The sequence below is a fragment of the Eulemur rufifrons genome, chromosome 7, assembly GCF_041146395.1.
Source record: "Eulemur rufifrons isolate Redbay chromosome 7, OSU_ERuf_1, whole genome shotgun sequence".
NCBI lineage: Eukaryota > Metazoa > Chordata > Mammalia > Primates > Lemuridae > Eulemur > Eulemur rufifrons.
Window position 1 is genome coordinate 256191016 of NC_090989.1, and position 22306 is coordinate 256213321.

The 22306-nt window shown below is 40.1% G+C and overlaps 1 protein-coding gene across 21 annotated transcripts in view; it reads left to right on the plus strand.

Annotated features, from left to right (window-relative positions):
* The first annotated feature begins 5334 nt into the window (after nucleotides 1–5334).
* Nucleotides 5335–22306, plus strand: part of TGFBR1 (transforming growth factor beta receptor 1) — a 48306-nt gene continuing 31334 nt past the window's right edge. For 11 of the 21 annotated variants that reach the window (XR_011234122.1, XR_011234123.1, XM_069476618.1 and 8 more), the window contains exon 1: nucleotides 6729–6900. Coding sequence is in view for 9 of the 21 variants with exons in the window: in XM_069476618.1 (XP_069332719.1) it covers nucleotides 6816–6900 (85 nt within the window). In the remaining 12 variants the exon portion in view is untranslated. Of the gene's footprint in view, nucleotides 5398–5700; nucleotides 5756–6311; nucleotides 6345–6698; nucleotides 6901–12173; nucleotides 12234–21298; nucleotides 21435–22306 lie in introns of those variants that run through there. The other 10 variants (XM_069476623.1, XM_069476626.1, XM_069476624.1 and 7 more) reach the window with 7 other exon arrangements.

A 22306-nucleotide genomic window follows, 5' to 3' on the forward strand; every position in this document is an offset into this window, starting at 1 on the left:
GCTGCAAACAGAGCCCCGGACTGCAGCTGTGGGACTGCGTCTCAGGGCCAGAGCAAGGATGTTCAAGCCTGCTACTCCCCAGCCCCTAACTCAGGCGAGGCAGAAAGTCTGAATCCCATTTTACTTCTCTGATGAGGTAGGGAGGGTGGTAAAGGCCAGAGGATGTATCTCCAGGGAAACAGGGAAAGCAGTGGGGAGCGTAGAGAGCTTAATGAACTTCTGTCTGTCTTTGGCAGATCAAGCAGTCAAAAAATAAAGCAAGGATTAACTACCAGGATTAAATATACACACACATACATATTCACACAAATTAAACATACAGACACACGCTCACACACAAATTCATGTGCTGTACAAAGAGCGGAGTCCACTTTTGTTTTCCAGCATCCATGGGACATTTATAAAATTAATCGTAAATTAAGAAATAAATTCCCCAAAGCAAGAAAAGTATTTATCCATGGGTTAAATTCTTTACCCACAGTGTATTTAAAATTAGACATCCACAACAAAAGTCTAAGTGAAAACAAAAACAATACAAAACACAAAACAACATAAAACATTTTCCTAAAGTAACCCAAGCATTTGGAGAAACCAGCTTGAAAGATGGGGGTGAGGATAGACAGCCTGTGAACATATTTTTAATGTTAGAGAAGCTGCAGAGACAATGCCAGAAGCTGAATCTCTCTTGCACTGAATTGGCAAAATAGATTTTGTTTCAATCCTCTTTGGTACCTGTGCCAGTTACAATTGTGTTCTGCTATAGCAGAGAATCTGATAGTGATTTCTAAGTTTGTGTCATGAAGGTTAGGTACTAGTATTGATTGACCCTCCCTTGGAAAAACCCTGAAAATGCAGGGGAACTATATTTTCCTGAATGCATTTATGAGCTGGCAAGGAAGTAATAGATTCTCAAGCCAAAATACTAAGTGAAAGAAGAAACTCAGTAGCACTGCAGCTGGCTGCTGTGCTGAGGACATTTATTGAACCAAATGAACTTAAGCCTCTGTTTTCTGGTCTCACAAAGGACAGGGAATGGGAGGCAAAAATCAGGGGCCATCCAAGGCCCCTGGACACTTCCCCTGTAAAGATGAGACCCCCAGTGAAAGGGTGAGCCAGAAATAACTACCATCAATCACCAGGAGGTTGTCAGAACCTAAGTGCTCAGCAAAAAAAAAAAAAAAAAAAAAAAAGAAAGAAAGAAAGAAAGAAAAAAAGAAAAATAATGTCATCATTGAGAATCTGGAATCACAAACTCTCTGTCCCTCATGTTGTTTGAAGCCCAAATTCATATTACTTGTGTGGTCCAAACAATAAACAAATCAAAAAACTCAAGCCAATAATTTAATTTAGAGTAATTTGAGACTAGCAGTGGTCCAAATGGCAAAAATGAATGCAAATCCTCAATAAAAATTACCTAGAAATAAAGTTAACAAATGTTATGAAAGACTTGTACCAATAAAAACTACAAAAAATTGTTGAGAGAAATTGAAGACCTAAATAGATGAGGAACTATAAATGAGAGGACTAAATATTATAAAGATGTCAATTTTCCCCAAATTGATTTATAATTCAAATAGATTTATAGTTCAATGCAATTTCAATAAAAATCCTAGCAAGTTTTTTTGTAGCTATTGATAAACTAGCACTGAAATTTACTTGGAACTATAAATAGGCAAAACAGTGTTGAAGAAGAAGAACAAAGTTGGAGGACTTACTCTACCTGATTTTAAGACTTACCATAAAGTACAGTAATCAAGAGAGTATTATTGGCATTAAGACAGGTAAATAGACCAATAGAAAAGAAAGAGAGTCCATAAATAGACCCACAAATATACAAATGATTTTTTGACAAAGGTACCAATGTAGTTCAATGGGAAAGGAAAATCTTTTCAACAAATCATGCTGGATCAACTGAATGCCAGCATAGAAAACACTGAACCTTGGTTCATACCTTACATCTGACGTAAGAGTTAATTCAAGATAGCTTAAAGACTTAAGTGTAAAAGCTAAAACTATAAAACAACTAGAAGAACATATAGGAAAGTATCTTTGTGATTGAGGATAGGGCAGTGAAAATATCCCGTATGATACTATTATGGTGGATTCATGACATCATATGTTTGTCAAAACCCACAGAATGTACAACACCAAGAATAACCCAAGTTTAAACTATGGACTTTGGGTGATAATGATGTGTGGGTGCAGGTTCATTGATGTTAACAAATGTACCATTCTGGTGCAGATGTTGATAGTGAGAGAGACTGTGCCTGAGTGGGAGCGGGGTATGTATGGGAACTTTGTAATTTCAACTCAGTCTTGCCGTGAACCCAAGTCTACTAAAAAAAAAAAAAATCAGTCAGAGAGAAAAGATAGATTACCCATGAAGGAGAAATCATTAGACTATTATCTGATTTCACATAAACAACAATGGAAGGCAGAGACAGTGAAATGATATCCTCAATTGTTGAGAGAAAACAATTATCAACCTAGAATTCTATATCCAATGAAACCCCGTTCAAAAATGAGGATTAAATAAAAACATTTTCAGTCAAACAAAAACTAAGATTGTTTGCCATGACTCTCACTACTAATAAAAGAAATTTGAAAAGATATACTTTAGGCAGAATGAAAGCGATTTGAGTTAGAAAGTCTGAAAGGTAAACTGGGTGTGGTGGCTCATGCCTGTAATCCCGATTGACTTCAGAGGCTGAAGCAGGAGGATCGCTTGAGGCCAGGAGTTCAAGACCAGACTGGGCAACATAGTGAGACCCCCATCTCTTAAATAAATAGATAAATAATAATTTTTTTTAAAAAAAATGCAGTCTGAGAGATAAAAAGAAATAAAGATCAGAGAAGGTGGTGAAAAATGTTCATAAAAATGAACACACTTATTTTTTTCTTGATATCCATGCCCCTTTGCAATGTGATTTTACAGTTCTTTTTATCAAAAAAATGGAGTCTATTTCCCCACCCTTTGAATTTGGGCTCCGTCCAGTTCACACCCAAACCAATGGGATGTGGCAGAAATGATTCTGTGCCAGTCCTAAACCTAAATCGCTATCTAAAGACTAGAGTGGTCTTTCACACTTTTGTTATTTTGGACCTCTGAACTGTTATGTTAACAAGCTCAGGCTAGCTTGCTGGGGGATGCAGAACCACATGCAGGAGCTATCTAGATTATTGTAGGCCTGTTCAACCCTCAGTTGATCTGTCGCTTGACAGAAGACTCCTATGCAAGCTCAGCTGAAATCAGCTTAAATTGGCCTAGACCAGAAGAACTGTCCAGCCTACCCACAGTCTCATGAAAAATAACACCTGGTTATTATTCTAAGCCACTAAATTTTGAGGTGGTTTGTTACTCAGTCAGGAGCACCGGGGGTTAGTAATAGCTAATAATGGTGTAAGCCAGTAATATCTTGTAGGTTAGAAAATAAGATAGAAATAAAATATGCAACAATAAATAGGATGGACAAATGACTAGAATTGAAGTGTTCTAAAGTTTAAAAAAAGAAGTTTAGTTTTCGCATATGATAAGCAATAAGTAAGCATTTTAGAGCTGGTACAGTTGCTCAAAAAATTTATCAAGTACCCAGACTCTGCATTTTTCCCTCTAGTATCCCTAGTTTGAATGCTCACCCTTATGTTTACAACATAGCTGCTATACCTCCAGGCATTGCAACTATGTTCCAGGAAGGAAAAAAAAGAGAATGTGATGAGTCTCTCCCTTTTATAGGGAAACAATATCTTTCCTACAAGCTCCATCTCATGGAAAGTAGACTTCTGTTTACATTTCACTGGCCAGAACTCTTGCACATGGCCATACCTCGGTGCAAGGAGCCTGGGCAATTGATACATTTTTTTCCTAGGTGAACTGCTTTCCCAAGGAAAATCATGATTCTGTTATAAAGTGAATGTAGGAATGGATGTAATTTAGGCAACTAGCAGTCTCTGTTCTCTATTTTGGAGAAAACATCTTACTTAAGGGAATAATTCAAAAGGAAATGCAAACAATGTACTTGGCATAGAGATTGAGAGGTGGCAATATACAAGGTACAAGATACTGGAGTCTTCTAGTCCTAGGTCTGCAGCTGACTTGCTAGGGGACTGATCCTCAGTCTCTTCACCTTTAAATTGAGACATTGGAATAAACAACCTATAAGCCTTTTTGAGGACCTATAGAGACTGTGTTAGATTTCTTATGTACATTAGCTCATTTAGACCTCACAGCAAATAGGTGAGTAGGTGTCATTACCCCACTTTACACTGGGGATGCTAATTCTCAGAGAGATCAAGTAGTGTTCACAGACCCACATCTAGTGAGTGGCAGAGCCTGACGTCCACCTAGGCTCTGCAGGCCTCCGAGGCTAGAGGCTTCTTTCCTCTGCCTATCCTTTTTCAAAAGGCAGATAAGCTTATGCATTTTTATGTACTGAATTTTAAGTGAACCAGTGTCTTCTGAAGTGGGCCTACTGCCACCGGAAGCAGAATCTCCTGGGGCATTTATTACAAATGCAGATTCCTATACCTTTTCCATGTGAACTGAAACAGATCCTCTAGCACCAAGACCCAAGAATCTGCATTATTAAAAGCTCCCCAAGTAATTTGGAGACACTTTAAAGGTTGGGAAGCATGATTGTAAACTTATAATTTATTGTGCCCTTCTTATGTAGTTTATTTATGGCTCTGTGGCTCATGGAAATTTCCTCCTAATATCAGGAAGAAAAAATTTAAAAATAGTCTGCTGCTCCTTCCTGTTCCTCGTTTCCTACTGAACACATTCATTTCCATGGAAAATGTTAACGACTGGAGGTGTGTCATAGAAGACAACTAACACTGATTAACCTAGGCTCTGCAAGGCAAAGACACGGATTAACATGAACATAAATGCTGATTAGAATCATACAGAGCTGGAAGAGGATGGGCAAAGGAAATAGCATCAACTAAATATTTACTATGTTCCAGACACTGTACCAGACACATTACATCATTTACGAGGCCCAAGACATGTGATTCAATCCCTTTTATTTATAAATGGGGTAGGTACTGTTATTATTTACATTTTAGAAATGAGGAAGCTAATGGCCAGAGAACAACAGTCACTTTCTGAGATGAATCATTCATTCATTCATACAATAAAAATCTCACTAGCTCTTGCCTTCTGCAAGACATTGTGAGAGCAGCAAAAAGGCAGTCTAGAGACCTCAGGTGTCACAAGACCCACGACGTCTCCATTGAAGAAGTGGAGCCAGAGGACAAAGGGGGCCTGGAGCAGTCTCTCTGGACTTGATGGGCCTGAGCAAGAGGAGAGCCTGTTGCAGGCGATGCTGGACCCAGAGAGCAAGCTGCAGGCCTCTCTGAGCCTGTGGCAGGCTCAGAGAGGTCAGCTGACTTGCTTAAGTGTCCCAGCCAGGAGGGGAACAGAGCCGGTCTCGGCTCCCACTCCAACACCCTGGCTTTCCCCTTTACGGCTCCTGGAAGGAAGTCTTCACAGGTGGGGAAGATGCTCACCGAGGGGGCTCTAAAGTAACTCGTAAATTGATACTAGAGGCTGGTTCTGATTCCTGCTATTCAAGGTTTATTTAATTCCAAGTTCAAATCACACAGAAAATAAAATTTTCTCCTTAAAAGGTTCTGTGGAAAAAGTGTTCTCCGCTCTATGCAACAGCCTCCTTGGCTGTGTTTGTGTCTGAAGAAAGGACTAGTCTGACAGGAAGAATTACAAATCTGGAGCTCATTTTGGCGTCTCAGAGGAAAGGTGGGTGGAGCGTCTCACAGTAAATTAGGAGTTCAGAATGAAAATGTAGTTAAGTTTATTTGCGTTTTTAGTGACACCTCAGAATTATCGTACAGGCGTGTCAGAGACAGCGCAAAGTAACGATGACTGCTCCCCCTCCGCCCCGAGGAGCTGGGTGCTAAGAAAGGGAATCCCTTTCCTTTGAGGGGTGGGAGTGGGGACCCTTCCTTTCCAACCTGGTTCAGGAAGGGGGAAGAGGGAGAGAGCGGCTTGGATCCCCACTCTGGCTCTGTTCCGGAAGGCGGCGGGAGGCTTTCTGGGCTGTGCTTGAGCCCAGGGTCTGGGGTCTGAGGACTCCCTGGGAATTTGGAGGTGGGCGCTGAGAGCGGGAGGAAAGAGGAGACCGAGTCGCACGTGAAAGGCACTGAGGAAGGATCTCGGGAAGGGATGATGAAAGTTGAGGTGTGGATGTGGGGAGAGGAAGGTGAAGTGGACGCAGGGGCTTGACGATGCTGCGGATCCAGGTGGCACGCTTCGGGGATAGCGGGCGCAGGGCTGAGTGTGGGTCACGGTGGGGCTGGGTCAGTACCACATTTTGGTGCCTAAGGAGGCTAGAAGAAAAGAGCGTCAAGCGGCCACAGCCTTTTTCCGAAAGCGACTCACACAGACACACCCATCGCTCAGCCCGGCCCCGGGGGCAGAGGCTCGGCCGCGCCGTGGCTGGCTAGACCCTGCCCCCTCCCGGCCTCCCGGAGCCCCGAGCCGCTCCGCCTGGGGCAGGGGTCTGGAGGCACGGCCCCCGGGGGCGGGGGCGTGGCCAGCGGCCGGCGCCCGCGGCTGCGGATTGGCTGCCCGGCGGGCCCGCAGGCGGGGCTCCCGGCGGGGTCCCGCTCGGCCTCCAGCAGGCGGCGGGGAGGCGGGGCCGGCGGGAGCCCGGCAGCCAATGGACGCGCGTCCCCGGAGCAGTTACAAAGGGCCGGAGTGAGGCCGCCGCGGCGGCGGGGAGGTGGGGCGAGGCGAGGCTTGCTGAGGCGAGGCGGCGGCCGGGCCGGGCCGGGCCACAGGCGGTGGCGGCGGGACCATGGAAGCAGCGGCCGCTGCTCCGCGTCCCCGGCTGCTCCTCCTCGTGCTGGCGGCGGCGGGGACGCTGCTCCCGGGGGCGACGGGTGAGCTGTGGCGCGTCGGGCGGGCAGGCGACTGCGGGGCGCGCGGCCCGGGCCTCTGGCTCGCTCCTGCTCTTTCTCAAACATGGCGCGGGGCCGGGGGCGCAGGTGGCGGCGCCGGGGCCCGGGCTGGGCTTTCGTGGCTCCGCGCGGCCCGGCCGCCGCCACGCTAGCCGCAGGCGGGGAGCGGAGGCGGGGCGGGGGCGTGTGTCTGGGCGCGGGTGGACATGCCCGGCTGCCCGAGGCCGTCCGGCGCGGAGCTTCCCGGGGGAGGTGGCGTGGGGCGGAGTCGTCCGAGGTCGGGGGCTGCTCCTCGGGGTATGAGTGAGTGCGCGAGGGCCAAGGGGCGGAGGGGGTGAGGCTGGCTGGGACTGGCAGATCCGGGGCTGCTCCCGTCCCCGGGGCACGGCGTGGCCTGTTTTGGGCACCCCCGCCCCGAGAGAGTCTTTGCCCGAGGCCGCCGGGCGGGGTTGGGGTTGGAGGCAGCTTCCCGGGCCGGCTGTGAGCTCTGAGCCTCGAGGGCTTCCCGGAGCGGTGGGAGGGGGCGACGTGTGGTGGAGACCCCGGGGTCAGCAGGCTGCCCTGGACTTCGGCTCTGTCCCCGAAGGGGCTGCTTTTCCAGCCAGGGTGGCTTTGGAAGGGAGCTGCGAAGCTTTGTGTGAGAAGAAAGCACCAAGATGCGCGGAATGTTTCTTCTTCCCTGCGTCTGGAAGTGTTGAAGTGAATCCAGTAACCAGAAGGCTGTGGATTGTTTTCGTAGTAGAAACTTGAACGTTTGCTCACTCTGCGGGGTTTGGAATTTTTGGGAATGACTCTTGTGAACTGATCGAACGCTTTTATTTCCTCGAAGGAACATCGCTTGTGTCGTTCCTTTTCTTGAGTGACAGTAGTTTGGATCAGACGCCTGTGTAGCTGATTTTCAAGGGAGAACGTTTGCTCTGTTTTCCAAAATATTAGGTCAGACTGGGGGTAGGTGGTTGTCATCTACCTTAGTGAGGGGTGGAGTGAAAAACTTTATTAGCAACTAAACTTAATTATTAGAAACTAAAATATGTAGCCTCACTGTTAGCAACTAAAATACAGTAAAAGTACATTTTTGTTTCTAGAGTTGGACAACATATGTTGAAAAAAAAATTAAAACTCAAGACTGAGAGTGCCAATTACAATTAGTCCTTATAACTACTGTCTGTTAAGAGCGTACTATGATATAAATGCATGAAGTGCACCAAAGTACATTATTTAATTGCACAACTAAACCCTCAGGGCTGGTGGCCTTTGTCCCATTTTATAGATGTGAAAACTGAGGTACAGAGAGGTTAAGTACTCAATTATTGAGTGCTGAAGTTAGGGTTTCCACTTAAGGCTCTCTTTCCAAATCCTATACACCATATATATATACACCAAACTATCTGGCATAGCCTGTTTTTCTTTCTTAGTCGTTCTGATGAATAATTGATCATCATTACTCACTTTTAGATTTTACCCTCACAATTTGAGTGTCAGGTTGGCTTCATTCTGACCCCTAGCACATTTCTGACTCCCTTCAGGTAGGCCTGCATTAGAGGAAACAATGGATTTTTGACATTGGCCTAAGGAAAGCGGCTAGATAACTGTGGACAGGTGGAGAATCAATATAGTTATGCATCAAATATAAGTAACATTTCCACACCACTATTAACTTGAATAACAGTTCTTTTCTACCTAGGGTAGCACAAGAAATGTTCATGTATTCAAGTAACTGTAGTGAACTTAATTGGATATACAGAACATTGCTCAGTCCATGCCCTGGGGGAGTTTACTGTCTCCCTGGGCACAAATACAGTGCAAAGCTGGTCCAGATGCTCGTTACTACTCTAAGCCCAGACTGCCTCAGCTTGTCTGCCTGCCCTGTTGGTCATGATGATGTTTCAGTCTATTTTTTAATACTCTCTGAAGAAGCTCAAATGCTTTTTTCCCCCCCTCTATAATTTGGCTTTGTTTTAAAGACTTGGAATTGTTTCTTACTGCCTGGGTATCAGTTTTATAGTTCTCCGCCAGCTTCTGCTCTCTCCAGCATAGATTTCTCTGTGGAAATTGTTCCTTGTCTCTAGTACAGTCTAGTACAGTTTAGTACCACTATGCCTGCATATATATTCCATGTGAGACTGCTGTTTGCTTCCTTTCTGCCATTTCATAACTTTTTTTTGCTTTGAAAGCATTCCTAAAAATCCAGCTCTTCTTTTATATTAATGCCTGTTGAATGTCTCCTCCTTTCTTAGTATGCAGCCTTCAGTTTAGTCCTGCCTGTCATCCCCCAAATCTAGTTGCTTTCTTCTGTTTCTGTCATCTAGGCTTTTCTATGGGTTACTGTCAAACTAATCTCCCTCAGCCATCCCCATAAAGATTTACAAGATTTCCCATTTGTATTCAGCACTTAGAGCAACGCTTGAGGCCTATGATTAGGGCCATCTCTGAGTATCCATCCAGGGATCTCATTTCTCCCTACTGCAAATCCTCAATTCCAGTGATTTCTGTTTTCACACACTGTTCAGCTTTTACACTACACATTTAATTTTGCCCCTTTTGGGGGGGGTGTGGGGAGAGAAGTTCTCAGTCCCAACTTCTGTACTGGTTTAGTTCTCCTTGAACTGTCTGTTTCCCTGAACTGTACAGCACTTAAAATTTGTGTTTTCTGTTCTACTATCTTGCACTGCTACTTAACTGCACTCAAATATAGGTACCCAGACGACAAGGTTCATACCTTCTCTTTCCTTTATGGTATGATCTCAGAATCCAGCACTGTGTTTTACATTCTATTCCACATAAATGCTTGTTGATTAAATGAATTCCATTTGCTTGAGCATTCCTTTAGTATTTATACTGTTATATGTAAGTTCAGTTTATGCAGTATTAATTTATAATTCTGTGTATATAATCTGGAAAAGTTGTGTGGTGAAAGCAATTGGTTATTAGTCCCAACTTCACCTCCAGTTATGCAGAAAACATGGGTGATGCCTACTTTGCCTAATTTGTAAGATTGTGAAGATCAAATGAGAAAGTTGTATTTGAGTTTGAGGTTGCTATTAATATTTTGTATTACTAGTAATAAGTAGGACTGATGATCAACCAGCAATTCACACTGGACCATGTGCATTTTGGTTAAACATCCTTTCTAATTGGTTGATACCCTTGTAGTGCCAGTTGCTAAATATTTTTAATATCTTCCTTGTAGAGAGGCATTAATATTGAAAGGGGAAAATGATTAGTGTAGGCTGAAGTGATTGGGGGAGGCTTCCTGGACATTTTAGGACTTAAACTGACTTTGGAGGGTGGCTAGAATTCAGATGGGCAGAGAGGGGGATTTGATGAGTGTTAAAGTTCTCTTTAAGTTGTATCCCCAACTGTCCTATGGCCTACCCAAGGGCAGGAAACAAAGCCTTTATTGACTGAGAGTTAGGTTCCTTATTCTGTGCTGTGGGATTTGGATGTATTAACCTCTATCTTTTTTCCCCCTTAATCCTAAAAATGCCATAATATGTGGCTAGAAATAAAACAGAAAGGTAATCTAAACAGGATGAATGAGGGAGAATGACATTATGGACTGCTCGCCCGACTTGGTATAGGCATTCAAACAGTGAAAGTTACAAGTGTATTATCACTTCAATTTACAGATGGAAAAACACAACTCAGATTATGTGAATTTCTTCGGGTCGCACAGGGGCAGAACAGAGACAGGAACTTTGATTTTCTGATTCCAAATCTTGTGTCCCATACAGTGCTTTACAATGTGAAGTACTTGGAGGTAGGGGAGGAATAGGATTAATGAATGGAGTAATGGAGTGACTTACTTACCTAAGTGAGGTTGGTCTTGAACTTCACAGAATTTATGAAAAGATGATCTACTTTGTTATTGAAATTAAATGGGGAACTGACAAGATCAAAATAATCAAAAAGATGTTAAATCTTATTCCCTGAGGAGGGCTGATCATGTGGGGAAAACCCCTGTTGAAAGGTTCTAGGCCTAGTTGAAACAGTTATCTGGACTCAACATGATTCTTGTAGTACCACTATGTTGCATCAAATATGCTCATGTGTAATGAAGTGAGTTTTGAAAATGCTATTATCCTAGGGATGGCCCTTTTATAATGAGAACGTGTCTCTTCAAACCACAGAGCCCCCTGCCAACGTTGACAAACCACATGCCTTTTGCTGTTCTTCCTTGGTCATGGCTTACGTAATACAGAGTTCTCTGAACAGATGGACAGTGGTTTGATATCATGTGATTGGGTCACATCTTTGCTTCTGGAATTGAGGGCAGATGCTGGCATGTTTCTCAGGGATTTTTATGCTTTGTCCCATAGGCTCAAGGAAACTTTTGTAGTCATCTCAGAATTTATGGTCTATTTTGACTTAGCCTAACTCCAATAGTTAGGATAATATTTAATGGCTCTCTTAACTGAATTTTTTCAACGTCAAATCCAAGTCTCCATAAACATGAAAATTTTCTGCTACTCTGAGTTAGATTCAATTTTAGCTGTTTGGTTTGCTTTCAGCTCAAATAATGCAGGTAGGTTTCTCGTGGCTACCCTTCTTCAGTATAAAGAAGGTTGAGTTTTTTGCTTTACACATCACTTTCTCAAGCAGTAGTAGAGTAAGTCTGGTTTTATGCGTACAATTTTATAATATTGGATCAGATCTGGCCTTTTGTAAAGCTGCTCCCTCATTTTGCAGTCTGAGAGCAATATGCATTAGAAAGAATGATTTCTGACTTTTTTAAAAATTATAACTTGCAGGGTATATACGTAGGTTGCTTTGACATTTTTTGAAGGAATATATTATAGGAATGTGCCAGGCATTTTACCTGCTTTGTCTCATTTAATTCTCATAACCAACCCTGGACAGTAGTTGTGCAGTAGTACAAAAACTTCTTCCTTATTTGCTGATTAATTTCCAGAAAATTGTTTAAAGTCCATTTGTTCCCAGGGACCAGTGCTCAGAAGGTAACTATAGGTTTTGATGACATTGATTCTAATCTAAGATACTTTTCAACTTTCTTAAACATTATCCAAAGATGTATTTTGTCTTTAATCCTTTAATCATAAATACATTTATAAAAGGAGGACACTGCTTCAAATAGAACAGATGTAGACTAACAGTAGTCCAACCACTAAGATTCAAATGATCGTGTCTTACCATTAACCCCATCTGCCTGGGTAGGCAGAGTTGACAGGATTTTGCTCAGATAGGAACCTAGTTTGTATCTATGAAAGAAGAGCTTCTTTGTTCCCAATTTATAGACCAGGAAACTGAGGTTGTGTTATTAATGAATGGTGGAGCCTGTATTTGAGCACTCCAGGGTATTAGCTCTTTCCTATACAAATGCTCCTCGACTTACAATGGGGTTACATATATCATGCTGCTTTCATATACAGTAAATTGTTAAGACTCATATCAGCAGGAAAGTTTTCATTTTGTTTTAAACCATAAGAATTTGCTTCAGCTTGTCGTAATTACAGTTTGACTTTTTCTTTTTCTTTTTTTTTCTTTGAGACAGAGTCTTGTTCTGTTCCCTGGGCTAGAATGCCGTGGCGTCAGCCTAGCTCACAGCAACCTCAAACTCCTGGGCTCAAGTGATCCTCCTGCCTCAGCCTCCCGAGTAGCTGGGGCTACAGGCGTGCGCCACTATGCCAGGCTAATTTTTTCTATTTTTAGTAGAGACAGGATCTCCCTCTTGCTCAGGCTGGTCTCCCTCCTGGGCCTCCCAGAGTGCTAGGATTAACAGGAATGAGGCATGTGCCTGGCCCTGTTTGACTATGTCTTTGCAACTCTAGGTTACTCAATACTTGCATTCTTGCTTTAACATTATTTTTTAAGATAATTTGAATCTCACTAATGAATTCAAGATAGTTGATCACTTACTATTTGTATTAATTTGTATATAGTCATATCAGATCCTTCTAAAAGTAACATAAGCATAGGACTAAAAATAACTGAAAATTTGAATTGAAGAAAAAAGCTATCACCAGCCATCATTAACATTTTGGCTTATCTCACACATTTTTTTTTAGTATAATAAGCCATTCTTCATTCTATTTCAGCGGTTTATCGAAGCTAATAAAAGTTAACTAATAAAAGTTTCTAAGTTGACAAAGAGCTTCAGCTTGTAGAAGAAATAGCTCGTTTATTCTTAGTGAGTATTTAGTAGTGATCAACATGATGGGAAGTATAGGAAAACTAAGAGGCAGACTTGCTTTTAAGAAATATGATGTTGAGGAAATATGATGAATACAGACTAAATAATAGCAACCTCCAGACTACTTTACAGAGGTGGTAGAACTTGATCTCTCCATGCCTTGCAGGCTGGATAGAGTTTAGAATCAGTGAGGGCTGGAAAGGACACACTTCTAGGCTGAAAAGGATGGCATATGTGGAGAAGGAGCATGCTAAGTGTCAGGAATTTTAAGGAGAGGAGTGGAAGTTCATGATGTAAAAGGTGGGCTCAGAGAATTATGAACCTTGAAAATTACGCTGTGGTCTTAATATGGAAAAAGAATGTCTCACTGTACCACAGAAGAAATGGAGCAGGATGGTTACCTAGGGAGATTTTGGAGTTGGCTTGATGGCGTTGGGAATGGAGTAGAAGGGTGGCTCTTTGACATTTCAAAGAAATCAGAGGAATTAGTCGTGGGGCCTTTGTGTGGCCCTTGCCTGTGTGTTCTTCACCCACATAATTGTGTGGCTTCCTCCTGCACCTCTTGCAAGTCTTTGCTCAAATGTGACTTGTTCTCAGTGAGGCTTACCCTGACCACCTTTTAAGAGATTGTCATCATTCTACTGTGTTTTTCTTTTCTTTAATACTTACTACCTTCTAACATACTGTATTTACTTATCATGTGTATTTATGTACTAGGTTTATTGTCTCCTCCTTCCTACCAGAACATAAGCTTTGTGAAAATGGTTATCTTTGTTTTGTTCACTAATGTATCTCAAGTGCATAGAAAGTGCCTGGTGCATCATAGATACTCAATAAATATTTGTCTAATGGAGGTAGGTTTTAGCTGTAAAAAGGTGGAATACAGAAATTAAGAATGCCTCCATGAAAGAAAAAAAAGAATGACTCCAAGCTTTTTACACCTGGATAATGCCTTTAACTCATAAGGAATTTGGCAAGAGAAAGATTAAGGGGAAATGAATTCTGGTTTGAGCACGTTGAGTTTGAGGTAAAGGTAGCTAAATGAAATTGTTCGGTAGGCAGCAAAGATAAAAAACTGGAACTTGGTCGGAAATAGAAGAGAACCTTAGGCAAAGAAATGTCTATTAGCATTTCCACTTCACTTCGTATTCTCATTGTTCCTCTCCGTCTCCCACCCTCCACCCCCTTTTTTGGATTTCAGTGGCCTAAAAAGCCACTGTAACTGGAGTTTTTATTCTGACCCTGAAGTCTTAGCTTGGATCTAGAGTCTTGCTCAGTTCACTGGGATATTTTTCCCTCCTATGTTTCAGGTCCATGCTTTGTGTTTTTACCCTCACCTCCCTAAAACCAAAGAAATATATATTCAGAATTGTATATAATGTTATGGTTGAAGTTAGCCTTCAGGCATTCTACTTTTTCTGCAGTAATATGTTTGATGTTTTGGGAAACTGCTCTGGTTCCTGGCTCAGGTAGAAGAGAGGAAGTTTCCTGTTTGGGGCCTGGGTTTACACCTCTGGCCTTATGTCATGTTTGCTCATGTTACAGGTGTCACCTTTGCTATCTCCTGGAGTTCCCTGATGGCTGTCTTGCCATATGCTTTTCATGCTGTTTTTCTCTATGAATCACTCATGCAGTTGTATCTCTAGGCCATCTTTATTTTTCTGTTTGGATTGATCCAACTTAAGTTTATTTTTCTTCCAGTTATGAAGGCAGATTCAATTCATGTGACTTGGTTGCCAGAAATTTAATAAAATCTTTTTGTATAGGAAATAGGTATATAAAAGCCCTGACATTATTTGTCTGGAATTAGATTCCAATCAGTGTATCTCCCTGGGATTCACTTTTCAAAGGATAATGATTTCCAACTTACATGATGGTTGTGAAGATAGTGTACAGTAGTGTTTATAAAATACCTAGCACACAGCCTGACATCAGTAGACATTCAATAAATGGGAATTGTTATATGTTTAAATGAGCAAAAGAATGTCTTTTGGAAGAAAAAATACATGTCTATGTAATGAAGAACTAGAATTAATTGGTAGGCTGAAATACAGAGTTCAGCTCAATATAAGGAAGAACTTCCTATCTACTGTAGCTGTCATGAAATGGGACATTGTAAAAGTAGTATGTTCCCTGTCACTGGAAATATTCAGGCAGAGGCTGGATAACTTTCTGAGAAATTGTAGAAGGAATTTGTTGCATTAGGTGGGAGGTTGGACTTAATTATCTTTAAGCTCTGTTTCCACTCTAGAATTCTGTACTTTTAGGTGTAGTCCAGGCTTCCTTGCTTACTGTTTTTAGCCAACAATAAGGTCTAAACCTCTCTAGGATTCATGGCTTCAAGGTGGACACTATCTTGTAACTTACTTATTGTATTAGAAAAGTTTATTCATTGATTGGCTTGTATTCTGGGCATTTTCTAAAAAGGATTTAGGAAGCTTGAAATAAAAACAAATTCAGTAAAACCAAAACTAATGATCATAAAAGATAAGAATCAGTAAGTAAAAAGGGAAAAGAAAGAGAACAGTTACCCATAAACTTAGCTGAGGAGAGCTTTAGCAATTGAGCACAATACTTAGCTCTGAGTTTTCTAGTAGCAGGGGCAAATAAGCAAGCCTGATAATTTGCGTAGATCTCATTGCCTATTATTGAGAATTCATGGGGAGACTGCCACCTTCCTTAACAAAAATGGAGCCCCAAACACCAAGACGGCAAGGCAAGGAGAATCTCCAAGTGGTAAGAGGTTGTTGCTATACCTGACAGTTATGATTCTTGTTCTCAGGCTTTCACTTTAATACACATTGAGGGTTCAATTTAGTACTGCTGCTGCCATCTTTCTTCTCCACTTTAAGCCTCTGATCCAAGTATGGACACACTAGTGTTTCCCTAATGCCAATGGAATAGCTGAGGAAAGGCTAGGACATTTAAATCAAGCTTTGCTAAAAGCTAGAGGATAACGAATAGAGAGCAACATGAACCTATTCAGTCTGGCTTACAAAGACATTTTTCTCATGTCCTTATCTTTTGGCCTGTCTCCATTTGGCAGACTTCATCTGAGTATTGCCACCAAAGGTGAACAGAGCCAGACATTTACAAAAGAGCCAGACATTTACCTTTCTTTAAACAGGTCTAAGTCAGCAAGATCCAGAGAATGTCTTTGCTTGGGTTTCTTTTTAGAAGAGCTGCCTCATTTCTGGGTGATGGACGTTGGAAATGATTACTTTAGGAGAGACCGCACTTACCCAGAGGGTGTGGTCCTACTGTACTGGTCTCACAATAATCCCAATAGTCATATAAAAGATATGCACATACATTAGCATGGGGGCATTCTTTAATTAGAACATTGTAATTTCATTGGGAAAAACAAGCTTCTCCCTGTTCTTGAGCAGAACCTATTATAGAAGTCTTTGTATAAGGGTCTACAAAGTGAACAGCTTGGGTTTATCACTGTACATGATTTGTACGGGATTCACTTTGTTCTCTTATTTGGCAGATGCTTGGCTAAAGGTCTGTCTGTTCCAGTGTTTTCTTGTTTTCAACAGGACTAAACCTCTTTATTTTTGTACATTGCTTCAGGATAACCATTCCACCTAGATTTCCTAGGTGTGAACCTCACTGATTACATAATAGTGTGTATTTATAGTTCTAGGACACCTTGTTCAAGCATCCTGTTACATTTCTACAATATAATTTCCTTAAATATGCATTGAAATACAAATAGCTCCTACGGGAAAAAGCAAAAACAAATGACTTTTTCCTCTGGAAACCAGGACTAATATACATATTTGGGAGCACTTAACATGGTGGATATAGTTTAGCTTGAAAAGGAATAGAGAGGAAGAAAAGCAGTAACTGGCTTTCCATTTGTGTACACACACGTACACATGTGCACTCGCATGCAAATGATATATGTATGGGTTGCTTTTTTTTGCTCGATGTATTCATTCCCAAATCGAACTCTAATGTGCTCTAATTGAGTCTCTTTGTTTAGCACATGGCTGTTGATTTGAGTACTTTCTCCAATTGAAAAACTGACATTTTAATTTTGTTATTCAATGTGTAATAGATTTAAATAAAAACACCAAGATTGTGTATTGTAGATTTCCTTCAACAATAATTATATATAATTAGTTTACTAAAATAAGCAAGTTAAAGTATTTTAGTTATTTTATCTCATTTTACATTTGGAAAAAAATTACAAACCAGGCCCCAGAGTTTGCTCATGTTTCTCAATGAGGAAAGATAATTTTTGATTGCCATTCCCACCAAAGCATTGGTAAATTAACACTGTGCTGTAGATTACTTTCCTGTGAACCAAGTCTCTATTTTTTTCCTTTCCATTTTGCTTTCGTCTTTTCCATGGTGCATTTTACTTTTGTTCTTTTCTTATTTTGATGTATGTATATAAGCTTCAGTCTTTATGTTCTCACATACTCTTTCTCCCTATGATTACAGTTGTTTCTTCCTCTTTATTCTTAAAAAAAAAAAAAGGCCACATAAATATTTTAGCTATATCTCATCTATCATTTAAGTTTTGTCAGATCCAGTCTGCCCTTGCCTTATGATGGGAGAAGGGAAAAGAGGGAGGAGTTTCAAAGGATTTTAGGCATCAGGCAGAAATCTTAGGGGGTACTGAGCAAGGATCAACAGGCTCAGAATTAGCTGTGCATTGCAAACAGATGGCGTGTCCCTGAGGAAATACTGTAGTTGCCCTAAGCAATTAGGTATTTGCATCTAATTTAGCTTAGAGTCCCTATAACTGGCAGGGAAAAAGTCTCAGGGAAGAAATGGGTATAATGAACCTATGAACCATTATAAACCATTGCTAGAGCCTTGTAATTATTGACTTGTATATAGATGTCATAATTCTGCAAGATAGTCATCTATGTTGTATCTTTAATTCCCTAAGGGATACAAAGACCCTTATACCTCTGACCCCGACAGACCCTTATCTTTTAATAACCAACCCCCTACTAGAGCCGTTATCTTTTAATAACCAACCCCCTACTAGAGGCCTTCTTCAGTAACCAAGATGCTAGTATCAATGCTATCAGCACTTGGAAACCCATATTCGTGGTGCCAGGTCTCTGGACGTCTAGATTTTGAGTTCTGAAAACTTTATTAGCTTGGTTACAGTGGATCCCAAGCTTCATTTTTCATATATACATAGTCTAGTCTCAAAGGGCAAGTGTTCCCCTGAAAGGAGTCAACACTAGATGCTTGCATCTTCATGCCCCAAGGGAGTCCACAATTCAATGGTTAGAAATAAATAGTATAAAAAATATAAATATTATAGAAATAAAAAAAAAAGCTCTTCTATTTTGGCTGATTTTTCTATCCTTGCTTGGTCAAATTCAGCTATGTTCTTCAAGGAGACTGCAACCAGAATTGAACTGCATGCATTGACATTTTGTTTGACAAGGGAGATGAACATTTCTGGTGGGAAGTCAAGAACATTAGAGCTAGTGTAACTACATGTGTGGCTCACCAGGTCTGCAAGATTTCTGACCAACTATCTTTTGGTTAGGTTCAGTAATTTTTTTCTTTCTTCTGCATAGGAGTAGGAGTAACATACTAAAGCCATTAAATACCAAGAGAATCAATTCAGAGTAAAACATGTTTGCTTCTGTGGAGCAGGAAATGGAAGAGTTGGATGTTGGGGAGCTGCTGCGTTTTTTTTTTGTTTTTTTTTTTAAATGGTAGCAGCCTTGTAGAACTATTTGACACTATAAACTCTATACTGTATAACTTTGATAAAAATAAAGTCTAAATTAAAAAGAAAAAAAGGTAATTACATGGCAGCCATAAGTCTATGAATGCTTAGTAAATCTGAAGGGTTAAGTTCCCCTGTTGGAAAATAGACTCTTAGACTGGATTAATACACACACACAGCCCTGCAAATCTAGCTATTTTTTTCTAAGAGACATTTAAAATGACACCTAAAGTTTGAAAATAATGGATTAGAAAAAGGCAAATCTAACAACAACAAAAAGGTACGTATGGTAAGATTAATACCTGACAAAATTCAAGCTACAAAACATTAAACGGAAGAAAGAAGTGTATTTTATATTGATAAGAGATACCATTCCTCAAGACAGGTCACAGATCTTTATGCAGCAAATAAAATAGCCTCAAAATATATAAGACCAAAACTGTTAAAAATACAAGAAGAAATTGATAAAAATCATGGTTCATAGATTAAGAAAGCAAGATTTGAATAACAATAACAAAGATTTAATGTATTCCACTTTTGTGATCATGCACAGCATTCTTTCAAAGTATTTCTTGAGTTTCCCAGAAAATTGACTATATGGAGGTTCACAAAGAACACTCAAATTAGAAATTAACGATAATTTTTTAAAAAGACAAAATAATATGTCTACTTGAAAATTTAAGATTACTCTTCTCAATGATCTCTTAAAGAAATCACAGTTATAATTACAAACCATCTTGAAGTGAACAGGAGCCCTACATGCCAAAACTAGTGGGAGTTTTGCTAAAGCAGTACCCAAAGGAAAATTTGAACGCAAGATGTTTGAAAAGTCAAGCTAGAAAGGGAACAACTAAGTAAATACAAACACAATGGGAATATAGAAAAAAAAATTTTTTTAAATAGATTTGATCAGTAAAATACTAAATTGTTTCTTTGTAAATACATTATTATAATAGACAAATATTTAGTAAATCCAAAAAAAGGGACAACATGAACAGAAAAACGACAAAGAAGAATGGTGTCTTTCTGATAACTTTAATGTATTTTTAATGTAGTCCAACTTCAGTTATTTTCTCATTAAGATTAGTACTTTTTGAGTCGTGTTTAATCTTTCTGGATCCAAATGTCTTAAAAGTGTTTTCCTGTGTTTTCATCTAAAAGGTTTCTTATTTTACCTTTCACATTGAGATGTACAGTCCATCTATAATTGATTTTTTTATTACGATATGAGGTGTATTTTCATTTTAAAATGTGGATATCCAGTTGATTCAGAACCATTTATTGGTAATACCGTCCTTCCCCCAGTGTACTACAGAGTCACCTTTATCATAAATCAAGTAGTTGTCTATGTGAGGGTCTGTTTCTGGACTCTCTATTCCATTGGCCTATTTGTCTGTCCTTGTGCCATTACTACACTATCTTAATTATTATAATGTTACATGTCTTGATATGTAGTAGTATAGGTCTTCCAAAAGCATTGTTCTTCAAGATTGCTTTGGTTATTCTTGGGATGTTGTTTTTTCCATGTTAATTTTAGAATCAGCTTGTCAGTTCTTACCAAAAAAACCTGTGGGGATTTTGGTTTGATTTTGTTGAATATATAGATCACTTTATAGAATATTGACATCTATGCAGTATTGTATCTTCCAGTTAGGAACTTGGCATGTTTGTTTATTTATAAATAAAATTTTTAATTTTATTTTATCTCCTTTGTAATTTCTATCAAAAAGTAATATTTTGAACCTTTCACTGTAGAGGTTTTACATGTCTTGTTAGATTCTTTTTGATATTTTTAAATTTTTGTTTTCTATTTGTTGCAGGTTTAAGAAAAGCTGATTTTTTTTTTATACTGAGTGACCTTGCTAAATTTACTAATTGATTCTAATGATTGACTTGTAGGTTACTTTTGGATTTTCTATGTACATAATTGTTTCTCTGCAAATGATGACAGACCTATTTCTTTCTTTCCAACTGTCTTCCTTTTATTTATTTTTTTCTGATTTATTGCACTCAGACCTCTAATACAGTGTTGAGGAGAAGTAGTGATAGATATCCTTTTCTTATTTGTGATTTCAGGGGAATGCTGTCAGTCATTCATCATTAAATGTAATGCTTGTTTTGTGCCTTTTCCTTAAGCTGATTATTTCCATATTTTTTTATTATATAGTTTACTAAGATTTTTTAAAAATCAGGAACAAGTATTGAATGTTATCAGTTTTGTTTTTGTTAACATCATCTAAACTGCCAAACTCTGTTATTCCTGCATATATTAAAATGTACAATGTTTTTGTATATCATCTCCCCGGAATGACTTTCCTTTCTTCATCAGCCTTCCTTGAGTCTTAGTCTAGGTGTCATCTTTCAGAGAAATCTCCCTTTTCTGTTCTTTCTCTCTCTGCACTTTATGTCACCATTTATCGGTAGCATGTTTGTTGTCTGCATTGTGAACTTGAGGGCAAGAATCTCACCCTAATCATCTCTGTCCTCTTAAAGGTGTATTCTTTCTTCCTGTGCAGGTTATATACACTGTTCTTTTCTGAGAACAGGTGTTCAGGCCCTGCTCTCTGCTTTTAAAATTATGAACTAGGCAGCACCATCAGCTCATTTCTTCAACTGTGGCCCCCGTAGGTCTTTTGCTGTTTGCTGGCCCAGGTGTTACTCCCCTCTGCTCTAAGTCAGTGGCAGCTGGGGGGTGGTTACCACTTCCTTCTATTACCACAGTTCTTTTCATACGTCATTCCCCTAGCCCGGATGATCTGCTTTCATTTACATTCAACGCTAAGCCTCATTGTCTGTGTAGCCAAGTCACAATGTTGCCTGCAGATGCTCTTGTTTTCCAAAGAGAAAAGGTTGAGTTTTTCATCTTGTCCTACTTGGGGTAATCACCAGAGATTATACAAAAGTCCTTTTTTTCTTTCTATGCTGTGGAATAAGTCTGTTTTATGTTGATGTAGCTCTTAGGACATTTCTTTTTCTTCATCTGTAAAATAAGGGACTAGGATCAGATATTTCTTTTCAGGTTTCTTCTAGCATGAACATTAGATGGTTAGTAAGTTATTATTTATTAGTTAGGGTCATACATATAAATGTACAAACTGGATGTGTTCCAGTTTGGGTTGGAACTGAAAATATACTTCCTGTAGGTGCCTCTCATGCTACTACAGTGAAGTTCTTGAGCTAGCCCTGTTCCAACAGTCTTGTTGCTGAAAAACTCTATGAGTATCTATGGATGGAGAAAAAGGGGAAGGCAGATTACTCAGAAGAACTGGAGTAGAGGAATAGATTGGGTGATTAAAGGGCTTGACGTGAGTATGGGAAAGGATTTGTTATGCCATGTAACTTTTGCCTTCACCTTTGCCAACAGTGCTGTGACTTGCTTTTAACTGTAGCTAAGCGGGCATAGTGCCTGTTAGATCTTTTACTTGCCAGTTGGTACATATTTATAATATTTGGAAATACTCTCACTGCAAAGTAAAGTAAAATTGTGCTGTAGTGGGCAGGGTAAGGGAAACAGGGGTCATCAC